The sequence below is a fragment of the Astatotilapia calliptera genome, chromosome 13 (assembly GCF_900246225.1).
Source record: "Astatotilapia calliptera chromosome 13, fAstCal1.2, whole genome shotgun sequence".
In the NCBI taxonomy this organism is placed as follows: Eukaryota; Metazoa; Chordata; class Actinopteri; order Cichliformes; family Cichlidae; genus Astatotilapia; species Astatotilapia calliptera.
Window position 1 is genome coordinate 23,719,294 of NC_039314.1, and position 17,465 is coordinate 23,736,758.

Below are 17,465 nucleotides of genomic sequence, written 5' to 3' on the forward strand. Positions count from 1 at the left end.
AAATGAAACTGCAGAACCTTAACTTTTAAAATATTTGAGTGTATATATATATTTGAGCCTGCATGTGCACTTGTGATCTTGTGTGGATTAGAGAAAATCCAAAATAAATTCAGATTAGTGTTTTTTGAACAAAGAAAGATGTATGCTGTACAATCGTTCCATCCTGGGAAATGAACAGTTCAAAATTACTAAGAAATTCAGGCCCATGATGAGCGTTCCACTTCTGACCACAACTATATTTATAAATGGCTGCACACAATCCATGTATCGTATACAAATGTATTAATTTAGAATTACCCTCCCACGCTTCCAGACATATTTTTATTTAGTATAGGAAAAAGGAGAGAACAAATTCCTTTTAGCTTATTTGATTAGTTTCTGATAACACTTACAATCCCTCTTTTCACATTATAATCATGGCAAAAAGAAAGTACACCATCTTTCAATTCACAGGTTTTACAAATCAGGACATAATAAAAATAATCTGATCCTTAGCAGGCCTCAAAATTAGGAAAATTAAACCTCTGACAATCAACTAAATGACAGATATGACACATTTTGCTAAATGACACATATTACAATGTGCAGTGTGTGTAGGTGTTAAGATTTGGATTTGCTTTGCAGCCACGGGCCCTGGGCTTCTTGCGGTTACTGACTCGACCATGAACTCCTCTGCATACCAAATTATTCAAGAATCAAATGTAAGGCCATCTGTCTCATAGATAAAGCTTGGTCAAAACTGGTTCATACAACAGGACAGGACCTTAATATAACCTGAACCTCAATGGGCTGAAGCAACACTGTAACAGAGAGTAGGGTAAAATTCCTCTGCAAGAGACAAGTCATACAGAAAACGATTACTTTAAGTTGTTGTTGCTAAAGGAGGCTCCATAAACTATTAATTTATGGGGTGTACTTAATTTTTCATAAACTGCTTCTGAAAGAGATGTAAATAGACTCTTCATTAGACAGAACCTTTGCAAAACAGCTTGTGCAGACTTCCGAAGTACTGAGTACGTCAGCTGATATCTTCAATACCTCGCTGGAGAAATGTGCCAGCCTGCTTTAAGGCCTCCACCATTTTTCTGTTTCCCAAAAACAATTAAAATTCGCCTTGATGACTACAGTCCTGTTGCTTTGACCTCATTAGTAATGAAAATGTTTGAGGATGTTGTGTTGTCACATTTCAAACCCATCATTGACCCCCTCCTGGATCCCTTGCACTAAAGTTATGCTTTCAACACCATCATCCCAGCTCTACGTCTCTCCAGGCTGAATGCACCTGCTCCTACCTACACTGGGATTAGTGACTTCCTGTTTGACAGAAGGCTGCTTGTGAGATCAGGCAGGCCCATTTCAGATTCAAAGAAGGTGTTCTTACTTTGACTGTCATGACTGTACATAAACCCTTCGTTTTATTGTAAAATGACTATAGGAAGCAGCTGTTTGTTTCACAGGAATGTGCGCAAGTGGACAACAAGCTTGTCACGGCAGTATTTCAGGACAATGTTTTTATACTCCAAAGCACCTCAGTAACATAAAATCACTGGAAACAAACAAATGAACAACAATAATGCTAAATATTTTCTAAAATAGTCAGGAACATGTAGCCTATTAGTTTGTGGACATCATAAAACATAAAAACAAAAAATCAGCCAGGAGCAGGAAACAGGAAAAAAAATATTATCATCAAAGAAATCTCAAATACTTTCGTGACTTGAATATGGAAACACATGTATGGCATCCTAATACTAAAACAGACATAACAGAATACTGTAACTGGCATGAAGCAAAACTTTGTAATAGAGGAAGAAAAATGAAAAAGTGAAGACAAAAGTGACCTTGCTAAAGCTGAAATTAAAGAAACAAAAAAATTGTTTGAAATGTATATTTCTTTAAAAAGGCCACATTACATAATCACATTCTTTCTGTCTTTTATATGATTTGTCTGTTATAGCCTTACATTAAAATAACCGTGAGTCGTTTTTAGGTAAAAATAACAACATACATATAAAAATATCCATTTCGACTGACATGTTTCCTGTAACAGACTAAATAAATCTGGGTAAAAGGGACGTTAAACCAAACTAAATCACAACACTGCACATTGAGGAGAATAATACTTTCACACACTGTACTGTTGCTGCTGATCTTCCGCAGTGCAGTTTGCAGTTTGCAGTTTAGTATGCTTTGAAATTTGAATATCCTCATATGTGAGGATATTTTTTTACTCACAACTTTCACCCTAAAAGCAGAGGATAGCCAGCAGGTGGAGTATTTTTACTAAAGCAGGAAAATCAACCTCTCGTTTCCCAATAAGTCTCTATGATTTCATGTGACCTCACATGTAGTAGTATACCTATTCTATACCTCTTCAAACAGCCCGTGTTGAATCAGCTACATACATGGGAAAGCAGGCCAAGGCCAAGTGAAAGATTAAAGGGTTTTCTCATTTCTCTAATTTATGCCTTCTCATGTCCCCTGTTCTTCCTCCTGTCTCAGTTCCTAAAATGCATCTGCAGGTCTTGCTACAAGAAGCTACAATCGAGGATGCACAGGTATGTCCTTTGTCCTCTTTTATGCACTGAAGTGTTTCACTTGCAGTGTATAAAAGAGTTTTGCAGACAGCTGGAATAAACAGTGGAAAGAGAACTCTGCACACAAGCAACCATATCACAATGTGTTTAAAATGATCAGTTGTGTTATCAAATGTTCTGAACTCTTCTATCTGTGTGTGTTTAACAAAAATATCTCAAATTTTCACAATCCAGTTTGTTGTAAATATAAATAATGTGTTGTCATTTTGGAGAAGTGCATGCTTTGGGTAGGAGCACGCTTGGGAACATGAGGACCTTGGCCTGCATGAAAGACAAGTTAGGAAGCACAGCGATCACCCTGGAAGCCTCTTCACTCAGCTCTTCACTCGGCAGGAATTTTCTGTCAGAGAGCACACGCAACCAAACAGTAACAGTTAAACTGGCTTTGAATTATTTCAATTTAAAACAAAAAACAGATCATATATCAGATTCACTGACCTCACTGAAATGCTCGTCTTCTCTGCGGAGGACATCAGGCGATTCAAAGTGTCCTCTAGGTGGCTGCTGTTAGTGTTGATTTCCAGCTTGCTGATGGTCAACTCATACAGCTCTGGATCAATTCCTTTACACAAAAGTGTTTCGTTATAACAAGACATACACCACAAGCAGCATTGAAGGCAGGGGTGGGCAAATAATTTTCCCAAGTTCCCAAATGAAATTGGGATTGTTGTGGGTGGATGCATTAAAAAGCTTATAAAGAGATGAGCCCACTCCCAACCAGTCGTGGCAGATGGCTGCCCCTCTTTGTGTCTGGTTCTGCTGAAGGTTTCTTCCTGTTAAAATTAAGTTTTTCCTTCCCACTGTCAGTAAAGTGCTTGCTGATAGGGTGTCTAATTGTTGGGGTTTCTCTGTATTATTGTAGGATCTTTACCTTATAACATTGAGAAGACTGTTGTTGTGATTTGGCATTATATAAATAACATTGAATTAAATACATAAGATTAATATTGAGCAGAATTGAGTTCAGCTTAATGGTCTGGCCTTCCACAACAGTCCCAGTTTCTAATGTGGCCTCTTGAGAAAAGTATTTGTCCACCCCTGATCTAGGCTCATTTCTGTATTGCTCTAAGTATCACAATTGAAAGGTGTAGTTATTTACCTGGAGGGGGACTCTGGCTTTGGGTGCTACTGCTGGACCTGCTCTCATCCTCAGGACCAAAGTAATCCAGACTGAGAGCAGAACAGTCTGTGCTAGCATAAGGGAGAAAGAAGAAGAGGTCTGAAGCTTTGTCTTTTTATCAGGACAGTCAAAGGAAATGGGTACAATCATTAAGGTAAATAAAAGAACCTCAATGGCATGTGGTGTCAGCAGTTTTGTTTGTTAGAAGTTATCTACATGTACTCTCCATGACTTGGAGTGTACACTTGGAAGGCAAGTATATGTATATTGGTATGTTAGTTTAAGTTTAAATCAGTGTTTTGGAGCCTGCTGTGGTGGAAGTCTTTAAGTGTGTTTCACTGAGAACACCCAGTGGTGTTGTGTACTGTAGTGAAACCTTTTTCACAGAAGACATACTGTGACTTGTCACAACAGGAATGTAACAAGGGCTTAGTTACCATAAGTCACATCAAATCATGTGCCACAAGAAATCCTCTAACTTTATACTTTATACTTAATGTGTCCATGATATTTTTTGTGTAAATAAAGAGCAGAGGTTTTTTTGGGCACACTAAGTTATATGTTAGAGCCATGTTACCAGATGAAGAATAAATATAACCAGCAGTGAAAATTTGACTTTAGACTCAAATTGAGGCATTATTGTTCAGTCATGTTGTCATTTGTAATGCCTGTTAATGTTAAAGTAAAACTGTACTGACAAAACCAGTCACAACCAGGAGGCTGCCACTTCACTGCAATGAAGAAGGTTAAACAGTAGAGGTCAGCAGAAACACACCGCTAAAGTTGGGTTTATTTTAGTCCGTTTCCCTTTTAAGTTTTATATGTGATTATTGTGTGTAATACTAGTGAATGGTAATGCTAAAAGGTTCTAGCTTAAAGATGAAATAGAATAATCGAATCAAATTAGTAGTCTTTTGTACTAATTGATGAGGATTGCCTCCTCCTGCAGACTCTGGTGGATTTGTCCTTATAAGGTCATGAAATAAAACCTTGTCATTTGTAGTTAAAAAATGACCCCAAGTTCTGATTTTTTTCCATTTTTGTGTGCAACTGAAGTAGTCTTAAAGGTCAATTAATACCAACTAACCTTGTGTAAACACACACAAACACACACACACAGTCTGACTAGACAACCACACCTGATTACTACCAGTCCTAACTAAAAATAACTTAGAGATTTTCAGAAGCGCAGAGTCAGTTAAATGACCTTTCAGCAACACAATAATCCTAAATCCAAAGAAATTCTGAAGAACTTAAGAAGAAAGTGATAAATACATCAGTCTGGGATGGGTTACAAAGCTATTTTTGAGGCCAGTTCATGTAAACCCTTGCAGACACATGGCCTCCAGATCCACAACGACACATTATCAATAAATAAAGACTTTCCAGGACGGCTCATCCGGGAAGTCATAAAAAAAAAAAAAATAGAAGTCAGCAGAAACACATCTAAAGAGAAAGATGTAAGAAACTGTGCACAGTGGGCAAAAATGAGACCCATGGAAGAGTGTAGACGTTATAGCATCTTTTGAAGAAAACGAAGGCTTATACAGACTCTGCTAAGACATACTCTACTGGACTCAGACATTTTGGGTCAATGTTTTAAAGAATGATTAGGATGAACTTTTTGTAAGAGAAAAAGTGTCACACCTGGTATAAACCAGACTCAGAATTCAACAAATTGGATGCTTTACAAAGAGTCAAGCGTGGAAGTGTTAGTGTTGTGAATGCTGTTGGTGCCAGTTGGCAGAGAGAAACTTGATATTGACCAAAAATCTTGTAGAGCAAAAAGTAGTTGCGGCTGCTCCTGAAGGGTCACCACAACAGGTGGATCTGCTTTGTTACGTTTCGGTGTTGTCAGTGTTTTGTTTTTTGCGTGACTGTCATGTATTTCCTGTTTTACTTTGAAAGTCTGTGTTATCTTAGTGTGTTCAGTTTACTTTTCCTTGTCTCGTCAGGTCTAATTTGCCCCAGCTGTGTTTCCCTCCTGTGGTCCATTCCCTGATTGCTCCTTCTATGTATTTAAGCCTTGTGTTTCAGGATGTCATGGTCGCGATCTCCCCCCCCCCCCGTGTTGTAAATAAATAGTTTGTTATAAATAGTTGTCAATGGGTTTGTCAATGCTTTTGTTATGGGATATTTTCATTTTGGGATTTTGGTGGAGAGCCTTCGTGGTTTTATTTTCCTTATTTCTGTTTTTCTACGTTGCACCCCGGTTGCCTAGGCCGGGGTGTAACAGCTTGGATTCTCCTAACGCACCCCTCCCATTTATCTGGGCTTGAAACCAGATCGATGATTACGCTAGCATGTCTGGGGGCTCTTGCCAAAAATCCCAGAACTCAGTTTCGAGTGCAAGGGCAACCCTGGTGAGACAATGATCTAAACATAACAGTAAACAAAACACTTCCAAGAAGTTCACTTCTAAATGGCTCATGAATTGAATAAAATTCCATTTTAGTGTGAGCTAGTTTGAGGTTGGACTTGAACCCCACTGAGATGCTGTGGGAAGATCTGAAAAGAACCATTAGGCCTCAAAACCAGCCCCCTAAATGTGGCTGCACCAAAGCACAAAGCATTTGGTTGTACGTGTTCTAAAGGTGGCACAATTGGCTATTAAATTCAGAGACGCGATTTCTTATTACTTATAAAGTAATCGCGTCTCTGAATCACATTACAGAATTACAGAATCATTCCTCAAAAGGCTCAACACAATCATTTAGTGCTAACTGAATGTTTTTATGTAAAATCTTGTTTGAATATCTGACAGTTTGGAACACAAAAATGACAAAATGTAAATTAGATGGAGGTTAAAAAAAGTCTCTGCTTTTTGGACTTTTACATTTGTCTTGCAAAAAAAAAAAAAAAAAAAAAAAAAAATCAATAAATAAATAGAAAAGCCATGCAAATGGTTAAGCTTTGAGTAATGTAACTCTAGTCAACCACTGAGAAGAGTGGTTTTGTCACAAAGTGATAAAAGAGTGAAAACATGAAGAGAAGAGAAGACAAACCAAGCAGAAAGGATCAACCGATTTATTTCAGTATTTACAACTATTTCCCTCTACTCTGATAGCAGTGCATTAATTCTCAATTTGAGCAGTAAATCTGAATAAATTAAGAGGAAAAAAAGTTTTTTGTCACTGTAGGTCCAAACATTATTTCACTATTTGGGAGAAAAAAAAGCACTCATTAGAAAATGCTTAGCAAAAGGCACAACTCATTATTTTAAAAAAAGAAAAGAAAAAAAAAGTGTGTGTTTACAGGAATAGTGCAGAAACATGTTTGATTGATAATGAAACACTGAAAAGCACTCAAAACCCGTTTTCTCAAAATAAAGCAAATTGGAATCAAACACTGCCACACAGAACGATCAGATCTAGAATCAAGTGCAAAAAAACTAAAAGAAAAACAAAGAATTAAGTATTAACTGACGACATAAAAATCACACCTGCAAGCTTTAACTGTGACTCCTCCTTTGCAATTTTAATTATGAAAGCCTGCTTTCTATTAGGACAGTAATCCCACAAATTAAATTTATCCCAAAATTGGCTTCATATCTAACAGAAATAAATAAATAATAAATTACAGAACAGACGACACACAGTTACATAAAATGATGTACAATAATAAGATTGCATCCTGCATCTTCTTGTATTAATAGATTTGTTCTTGCAAACTAGTAATGTGTTTTGACTTTCTTTCTGCACTCAGCACCACTTACACCCTGCACACTGCCCTCTGCTGTGCAAGCTTCATTATTACAACTTTAATCTTTGTTCTGCCCTATGTTTAGTCTTCTATGTGTTGCCGATCTAAAAATAAAATAAAATAAAAAATTACAAATAAATGAAAACAAACAAAACTGAACTCAGATGATCGGGAGACGTAAAATCTCTTTTCGTACAGTTGCCTGAGGACCTGCAGACTGAAATCATCCAGATTTGAGCAAGAACATTACTGCTCAAGTCCAGGAAATGGATGTAGTAGCTGCTCAGTGCCATCCTTAGTTATATACATGTATATATCAATAAACACCATCAAAAAAGATGCTATGTTTCATGCTACAAATTAGAAATGGATTTTATATTTTAGTTAGTAGTCACAATTCACATTTTTAGGTTAGTAAGCTATGCTTTCAGCCACGCTGCATGTCATACATGGAAAACAAACTCTTTGTTAGAATTATTTAGCACATTTTATTTTACCTTTACCCTCTTAAACATTTGCAGCAGCAAAATGATTTGCGTGGCAAAGTTTGTGTATACTGCTGTTTTACAGCAATGACAGAGCTATATCTTTTTTAGTGTGTTGGTTTGAATCCATGTCGCATTAAGTTATGAAAGAACCAGATGGGATTTTCCTACCTGCCCTTTTGTTTTTTTGTTTGTGGTCTCATCAAAAAGTTCTGCAATTCAATTGACAAATTCAAATTAACAAAAAAACAAAGAACTAAAAACAAACAAACAAAAAAATACAACAACAAAAAAAACCCAAAAAACTGCACCCCAGCAATACTTGGCTGAAGTCCCCTTCAAGATCATCTCCTTAATCTTTGCTTTCAAAAAGTTTGATGTTCATTATGAAATTAGGCAGTCATGCTTGAAGTGATCCAGATGTGCACAGGGAGATTACACTGAAGGGGAGATTGGCCATATTTTAATCTAATTTGCGTTTTTCTGTGGACTCTTGGAACCTTTTTTTTTTAAAATCATACTTTTTGATCAAAGAGAATATTTAATAATTTTTAATTTATAACTCACGATTTTTGGAATTTAGGATGAATACAAACGTTCATTTGAAAACTGCAAAAACATAAAACTGAACAGTACAATAAGTTATGATTCTCATTGACTTGATAAAACATTCCTGAGCAAAAAAATAAATAAATAAGTATACTGGTATAGATTATTCTTTTTTAATTTGTCTTTACTAGAAATGTCTAATGGCTGACTTACAGTAATTCTGGCAACAGGTTGACGATATTAGTACTAAGGACCTGGGAGTTTGACCCCCACAATAGCCAAAAATTAAAAGAGACCAAAAAAAAAAAAAAAAAAAAAAAAAAAAAAGATCCTTTAGAAGAACAAATCTGTTGATTATTCAGAGTGCACGTTATTTTCATGCTCAGTGAGTAAACCACAAAACAGAAATGAAACAGGTTAGTATGCACATCATGTCTTCAATAGGCTTCTTACACATCAGGTGTGAGTTCATTAGAAATTTTCCATAAATAAATTAGACTGAGATCATTTTTTTCCTCAACAGGACAACAGGTAAATACAACAGGTGAAGAAAAAGAGCAAAAAGGGAGATCAGCACAGTGTTTCCCCTGTTTTTGGTCATGATTTCAAAATACTGGATGATTGTTATTCTTGAGAGGAAATTATTATTAAAGGAAAATATTATATTTTGATGACATGTTGTGATCCCGTATTACTGCAAAGTGCCTTAAGGGGAAACACAGTAAATTCAAAGAGAAAAAGCACATGCTGTGAAGATAGTGAGAAGCCCAGAGTTAAATCTTAACAAAAGGTTTGGTTTGATAATAGAAGCCATGACTGGTAGTCTACTTCCGACCCCAGAAATGTGGGGCTCGGCGAGGGGACGTACCGTCCTGAGAGCTGCTAAGGCCACGACCGCTCCAGTCCAGCTGGCTGGAAGGGAGCTCCTCCTGCCACGACACAAAATTGACCTTCTTTAGTGGCATTTTAAGTTATTCCATTCAAGTGTAATGCTTTGTGATTTTGTTTAATGAGTCAAATCAAACAGACAAGTTTACCTGCGCTGAATGTGTTGAGGGGCCCGGTATATCCCGGGGCCCTGGAGGTGCTTGTGCTGTAACAGCTGTGCTTCCTGAAGAGCAGGCAGCTGGCACGGCATCTTTGGTTGGCTCAAGCATTCCCTGAAAGTGACAGAAACTGATATTCCAGCTGGGAAACACTGAATAAAGATACATAAAGAGCAACCGGTCCCACAGGGAAGCGACAAAGCCCAGTATGCTTTAGTACTACTGAATCTGTCCTCAATTCACAGACAATCAGACAAGACACAGTTTGTCTGATCTCCTACCACACACACCAGTGAAGTTTATTCACATTTACTGCAGCAAGACTCACCAGACTGGATGCAAAAGCAGGCACAGTCACAGACTGCTTATTTCTCCCAGTGAACACCTTGGAATTGGGAATGAGCAAGTGTTAGGAACACTATAGCATTGGAAGATACCAAGAGAATTTTTGGTCCATTTTAGCAGCAGTTTAAGCCATGTAATGGAAAATGCTACTGATGCCTAACTCACAACGTTTCTTGTGTCCACGCCAAGACAACTGAGCAGAGTCCTGTTAGTATGGGAGCCCCCCCATTGAAACTGGAGCCCAACTGCATTGTGGACATCCTGATGTGGCCTCAATATCTCCTGCTGAATCCTGGAAGGTCAGAAGAAAATTTAAAAGCAGCTAAGATTTTGAGAAGTTATTACTTTATCTGCTATATCAAGGAATGAAATTCTAAAATGTTAAGGATACCACTACAAATTGAAAAATTTATGCACTAATGTGATTAGTGCAAACTAATCGTATAGGGTACATCTTCAGACCAGATTTCTATTAACCCATTCATGCATGAATTATGACAACCTCAATCAGGATTTTTTTCTTAAATATTTTTATTCATCTTTAGGCAAAAAAGATTTTTGAACTTTATTTTTAAACTATTTTTCAAATAGTTTTTGACATGTCCACAAACATCACCTTTGGAGTGGGTGGCAGGGTATGGAGTGACACATCAGTGTCCAATGTAGTGGTTTATGTGCACATAAAAAAAAAAACAAGAAATCACAGAAAATTAACCAATCCTAAGCCTGAGGGGAAGTTGACAGACTAGCTGATGGCTTTCCAGATTGGTTAAGCCATAATTCAGGAGTTTCTCCTCACCGCTGAGCACTGCTGGGGACTGGTACCTCCTCCCCACTCTCAGAGAGATGCTCAGCTTGAAGCAAAGCACTGAGGCCAACCAGCTCCTTCTCATCTTCCACAGCTGGAACCACTACCTTTGGGAAACTGGCTTGAAGGATTTCCTGGACACGACAGGGCAGTGAATCCTGGTCAGATAGGAATATAAGATGGTTCATTTTTAAACTAGAATTTCAGAAATATCTATTTATCTTTTTAAAACATTAATATGCCTTTAAATAGCTTAAATTCTTTTTAAAAATTGGTAACATTTAATAATAAAAACAGACAACCGATAATGTAAGCAGAAGTTTAGGTTTTTAAATAAAATTAACTTCTACCTGAGAGCTGTTTCTTCTTGTTCCTTCCACTCTGTCCTGCTTATTCTTTTCCTCATCGTCTACATCAGTCTGCAGGCTGCTGACTGGTGCTCTGAACTGTCTCCAACTTCTTCCATCCTCTGCACTCTGGTCATTGAATTCCACCCACGACCCCTCTTCATCCTCCTGCGTGGGCGCCGAGCAGAAATCTGCAAAGCTGTCACTCAGTGGGAGATTTCCCAGAATCTGCACCCCTGCATCAGCTGTTTGAAGATCTTCTTGAGGTCTGTGATGCTCAAAACTGCTGTCAGTAAAGTCAGCAAATCTGTCTTGCAAATTTGTTCCAGATTGTGACTGTTTGGAGGTAGCAGAATTTTCCTGAGTCGGATATTCGTAGTGATGAATGTCCCTGTCTGACTCAGTCTGGTTGAGGTTTGTCACATTACTGTTTCCAAAAGAGTCAGAATGTCTGCAGTTTCCCAGGTCTTCATCTTCATCAAACTGGTCCCAGTCAGTTTGATCATCTTGAGAAGCAAGGGATGAAACATTTGGTTCCAAATCTGCAGAAGCAACCTCAAATGACAAATCATCACTGAAGGATGCCAAGTCCTCTGACATAGGCTCATGCATACTACATGTTTGAAAGATTTCTTCTGCATCTCCATCGTCCTGTACCTCAGAGGTTTGAAGAGAATTAAAGCTATTCCTCCTTTCCCTCTGACTATCCCAAGGCTTATCTAGCTCCTCCTCTTCAGAAGGAAAACTCCAATTTCCTGTAGCTTCCTGAGGCTGATGATGGACCTGAGATGGTTGCACAAGTGCTGCATCTCTTTTCTCCCTGATCTCAGTGCAGATGTTTTGTTTTTCTTTGTGTGCACAGTGATATCTGGGCTCAGATTCCATAATAAAATCCTCTCCTGATTCATGTATTTGTTCACTAAAGGTGCTGTTTGTCCCTTTTACTCTCGCATCCTCCTGCTCTGTGTTAGCCAGTGGAGAGAAGCCACAACACCAGGGGTGTCCCGTCTGCTTTGTAAACACAGTGAAATCAGCAAACTCCGTTTCCTCCACAGGAGACCGACCACCTACAGAAAAAGTATGGGCCCCAGAGTTATGTTCACTTTCAGCAAATCCATTTGTGAGGTGCAAAGAAGGTTCAGCATTATAATCCTCCTGTCCTACATCCATCTGAGCCTTACCAGACTCCAGCTTCACTTCGGATGTAGGCTGGGATTGTTCACCTGCGCAATTAGAGCTGCAACTGGGTTGATGGGTGGCTGGTTCTGAGGTTGGAGAAGGAGGTCTGAAACTAGAAGGTGACTCAGTTGCATCAGCAAAATTAAGAGAGGAGCAGGACATCCCGACAGAAAAGTCCTTAAACTCATCCTCCTCTGATGCCACCTCCCCATCACCATCATCATCCATCAGAGGCAAGGAAGAGGAGTGCAAGGGTATGATGTTGGGTTCCATGGGTTCTCCTTGCAGGACCCAAAGGACTCATGCACCTGGTAGAAGAAAGTGCACACAATCAGAAAAGAAGGATAAAAAAACAAAACAACAGCTTCTGGGAATAATTTCAGTGTTAAAGTTATTTGCTTAATAATTTATACTTAAAGGTTCTTTTTGGATAAAGCTTATATTTTCGTCTGGATCAAATGACCCTGAACCCTTGTTGGGGGGGGGGGGGGGGGGGGGGGGGGGCTTTCCATGATGCACTGAGCATTTCTTCCGTAATCATTTCTTTTCACTCTTTACTGCATTCAATCACTAGTAGTTATTAAACTCTGGCTCCTTCTACCGTACTCTCTTTTCTCCCATCTCTGCTCTCTTCCTTTGCTGGTCACGGCAGATCGCTCTTCCTCCCTGTGCCTTTTTCTACCAGAGGTTTTTTCCTGTTAAGAGGGACTTTTTCATTCCCACAGTCACCAAGTACTTGCTCATAGGGGGTTTTCCGATTGTTGGGCTTTTCTTTGTAATACTGTAGTGTCTCTCACTGATTAAATATTCCAATAATAAAAATGTGCTGGAAATAAGCAGGCCACGTCCCCTTTAAATATGAATATTTTTTTTACCTTTTAAAAAAAAGTTTTATTTTTATTTTATTAGCCTGGCTCACCTGAGATCAAAATAGCAGGCAGGTGGAACAAAAGACCAACTGAAATAAATTTGGCACAGCCCTGTGATCGTTGATTTCCACACTTGTGTACATGGGACTGCTGGCATTCTGCAGAGTTAAATAATGAGGAACTTGCACATAATGTACACAATGAGCAATCTGATTTCCTCATTTCAAATATCACCTTCTTTCATTTGATCTATAAAACCACCTGCATGACTCTCCACCTGGTTCTGATCCTAAGACGCAAGAGAGGCCAGCGCTGCCCCGGACAGTAAGCCGATACGGGAAACAATATCCGCAGCTTTGTGCTACTTAGATGAACAGCACAAACCCGAAGTCTTAGCCCTACAGGGTCACAGATAAGCTCTTAACGCAAAAAACAAATGAACTGGAGTCTATTCTGGTTCATTCTATTTAACAAATGTGATCATGTGAACTCTGCGTGTTTCTGTATTGAACAAGTTAACGCACGCCTTTTGTGGGCGAAAACAAGCACCGCCGTCCTGCCATTTTCTCCAGCCTCTTCATCCTGGACAGACAGACAGGTGTCATCGTGGCATGACGTGAACAGCTGAATGTAGAGTCATGTAAACGCAAACTGTTCACGAAACTCGCTAATTAGGTAGCACTGATGCAAAGAGAGCTTACTCACCAATAAATAATGGGGTTAAAATAAGGTAGTTCCCAAACGGCATTCCGCTGTCCTGTTACCGACACAGAAGCTGATTAGCTGACATGGCCAGCGGCTAGCTCATGTAGCCGCTGTCTGATGCTAGCTGTCCGTCAGAATCAGCCAGACAGTGACAGGCCGTTTAACGAGCAATCCCAGCTCTTTATTTATCACCTCTCGTTCACTTCGCCTGTCTGTCAACGGTGCAGCCCTTCTCCATCCTCTCGCGGTCTCCGTAGGCGTCACCTGGGATGCTAAAAGTACTAAGATGTCACACTCTGCTCCATCCACAGTGAAGGGAGTAACTCAAGGTCAGCGTCACAGATGGGGAAAGGGATGCCTCTTCAAATAGACGATCTTCGTTGAAGAATATCGCCTCCTACTGGAGGAAATTTATTCCTAAATTGCCTTTTTTTAACCTCCACTTTGTTACTGTCACTGTAAACAAACGAATGAACAAACTATGTTTCATGGATCTAAGTTAGCATCCTCAGGTTTGCAACTGTGGGAAATATATTCTTCCTGGTGTTTATCATGTTTTTTCACCTGTATCAGGTTATCTGTCCATAGGAGTTGCCCTTATCTCATATCCTACAGTACAAAGGCTTAGATCATTTATGGAAATGTGTGCTTTATCACTGTCTATAATTATTCTTTTTTACTGTGCAAACATTCAAAGCAAACACATAAAATATCAGAAAATAAAAAATAAAACTGGGTCGAACTGTGTGAAGACTGGGCTGACTTTTTCTGCTTCAGCATAGCTGTTTGTATGGCAGAATAAAAGAAAGTGTCAGGCTTTACAGGCCACATAGTTTCAGGATTTTCTTTAAGTGATTGGTTTGAGATTTTTAGTTGGATGTTGTTACGGTCTTTTCTTCCTGTTTGTTTTGTTGTGCCTTCCTGTTTATCTCGTTTCTCCATTTCCCCCTCCCTTTGCCTTCATGTTTCAGTATTTCTTTTCCTCTTTGCAGTTAGTCTGCCATCGTGAGTATTACCTCTATTTGATTCCAACTCTCTTCAATCTGTCATGTGTGGAAGTGTCTTGCTTCTCCCCAAGTAAGCTCATCTGTTTCCCCACCTCTTCTTCCCTGAGTTCCTTCTCGCTTGTTTTTGAGTGGGAGTTTCTATTTGTTTTGCCTACTGGACTTAGTGTAACATTAGTTCTTTTTGGATTAAAGGCTTTTGCATTAAAGGCTTAGCTCTTGTTTATTTAACTTGCCTCTGCCTCCCATTGTTGGGTGCAGCATGTGCTAACACATGTAACTGCAGTAATGTTACATCTGATCTGTGTATGATCTGAATATTATTACACAGCGGTTCCACTGATGATTTTCACATCATTTTCCCCCTAACTAAGGGTGTATCTGTACACATCATTCATAAAAGATGTGTATTTTGAAAAAATGCAAACATTCATCACTAATACAGATTTTTATAGGTACCTTTGAAAACACTCAAGGACACCTTACAAATTTAATAACAATTTCAAATTCTGAGGCAAGTGGACATGCAAAAAAACTCTTTGAAAGGTAGATGTTTAAAAGGTTCAAAAAAGTTAAAGGAACCCTAACTTTATTAATTTTTTTAAAAGTAAGATGTATGTATGTATGTGTGTGTTTTTTGTCCTCAGATGAGGTTTGAAGTGTCTGTGTGGTGCAGCTGGTCTGGTCTGTCTCTGTACAGTCGAGGCTGCACCCACCTACAACAGGTGGAGGCTCACCAGGACATGCACACCTCACAAGTTCCCGGCTCTCTCGACTCGGTTGAAGACGGCTTTCTTGGAGAGGGCGAGGGCAGTGAGGCACAGTCCCCCGTCCCTCGACGCCCCTCGCGATGCCCCTCCTTCTTGGACTAACCCTCTTCAGAGGAGCCGTGAGAGCCAGGAACTTGTGAGTTTTGTATGTCCAGTCAGGCATCATTCATACCTGGTCTGTAGGAAGTTCCTGTCAGAAGGAAGATGGACAGTGAACATTTTAAGCCCACTCGGCAGCGACAGATGGCCACCCCTTCCTGAGCCTGGTTCTGTCGGAGGTTTCTCCCCGTTAAAAGGGAGTTTTTCCTCCCCACCGTCGCCAAGTGCTTGCTCATAGGGGATTTTTGGGGCTTTTTCTTTTTTAAAACCAACCGCTGATAAGTCAATCAAAGACTAATTTGGACAATTGGGAAAAATTAAATAAAATAAAAAAATTGGATAAAATGCATGTGTCATTGTTTCATATTGATTTCACATAACATACCATTTGATTTCAACATATTTTTGTTACACTTGCAGTGGTTTTTTTTATGATCCTGTTCATTTTAAATATGAATATAAATCATCTAAATAGAAATGGAAAACTAGAAAAAATAAAAATATAACTTTACTAATCTGGAAGTTATTTGTCATTTGATCCATCATTCCCACAGTGGAAACACATTATTTCATATTATGTTCAAGTCAGTAGTTAAAAGTATAAAATTTAATAATGTCTATTTTTAGTTTACTTTATTAATAAAGACATTTTTAAGTATTTTAGAAACACTAACATCATACATATCCAAATATGAAGTAATGTTTTAACTCCCATTTACATACAGACCTGTGGCCAACTTTATAAACCATTTTGAATTTTTTCCAGCTGAGGCGTTCAAAATAGATATACTTTTGATTGTCACAGTGTAATTTGGGCAGCTGCCTGCCTAATATAACATAACATCACCACAATATTTTATATTAAATGAGGAAATGTATCTTTGTTTCCTCAGCTAAGACTGCTTGCTGCTGTAGCTTGTGTTTATCTTGAGAGTGACATCTGATTTAAAAGCAAGGAGCAAAAGCCACTGAGCACCATCGGTCAGCACAGAGGCAATGCAGTTTGGTGTAATTGTTAGCCTAGTAATTCACAGTAATATATTTCTCACACACAACCTCAACCTCTGCCTCTCAATGTGAGCAGAGACGCAGCAGCATCTTGTTTCTACAAGAAGCCTGATTAAAATGTGAGGCATTTATACGGTGTACGAGATTAATAACAAATATTCACTGTCTGCAAACCATACCAGGGTGGACTATTCATTTTCCCAGTGGGTCACATGAAAAACTGAGACTGGTGTGGAGGCTCAAACTACTAAGCTGAACTCAGTTCTAATCAGTATTAATTTTATTTCTTCATAAACTGCTACTGGCATGAGTGCATATTACAACTTCACTGCGACAGTATTACTTATTTTCCTTACACACAGACCTTATAGGAGGTAATTGAGAGAAAAAAGAGGGGAGGATGGAGTGGGTGAGTAATGTCATTAGGTGAGGTCATTTGGGATATTTTATGTCCTGGCAATGAAGCGGAAAATTATTGAAATTTAAACTGGATACATTTAAAATTGCATTGTTTTTCTGATGCAGCTTGTATTTTATGCAAAACATGTTAAATCTTGTGGGAATGTTCACTTTCAATACAGTTCAGTTATGCAGTGCTGAGTGTCAGACATGCTAAGGCACATGTAATGAAATAACTTGTTTGAGCTTTTGTAAAGAGTTCATTTTTAAATTTTTACACAAACGAGACTTTTCTCACTCCGGTTACTGTTTCAGCTTCACAAAGGCTTCAGTGTTATAATGAAGAAAAAGAAGCATCACTTCAATACATCAGCCGTGTTGTCAGTGATGTAATTTGAGATTTTTCCTTTCAACACTGTTTAAAGTACAGGCT

General features: G+C 38.7%; 1 protein-coding gene across 6 annotated transcripts; it reads right to left on the reverse strand.

Moving 5' to 3' along the window:
* Positions 1–1,496: 1,496 nt before the first annotated feature.
* Positions 1,497–14,099, reverse strand: aftphb (aftiphilin b). Of its 6 annotated transcripts, none has more exons than XM_026189425.1 (11): positions 13,753–14,099; positions 12,223–12,486; positions 11,003–12,066; positions 10,644–10,810; positions 10,010–10,136; positions 9,828–9,884; positions 9,491–9,613; positions 9,322–9,382; positions 3,697–3,783; positions 3,036–3,159; positions 1,497–2,937 (listed from the first exon to the last, which is right to left on the reverse strand). In XM_026189425.1, exons 2-11 carry the CDS (start codon positions 12,449–12,451, stop codon positions 2,799–2,801), a joined length of 2,178 nt encoding a protein of 725 aa, XP_026045210.1. In that variant the 5' UTR covers positions 12,452–12,486; positions 13,753–14,099; the 3' UTR covers positions 1,497–2,798. The 6 variants fall into 6 exon arrangements, with proteins under 6 accessions (XP_026045210.1, XP_026045209.1, XP_026045206.1 ...); XM_026189424.1 differs by having other exon boundaries at positions 12,181–12,486; positions 13,753–14,098; XM_026189421.1 differs by adding an exon at positions 13,572–13,629 and having other exon boundaries at positions 11,003–12,486; positions 13,753–14,098.
* Positions 14,100–17,465: the final 3,366 nt, after the last annotated feature.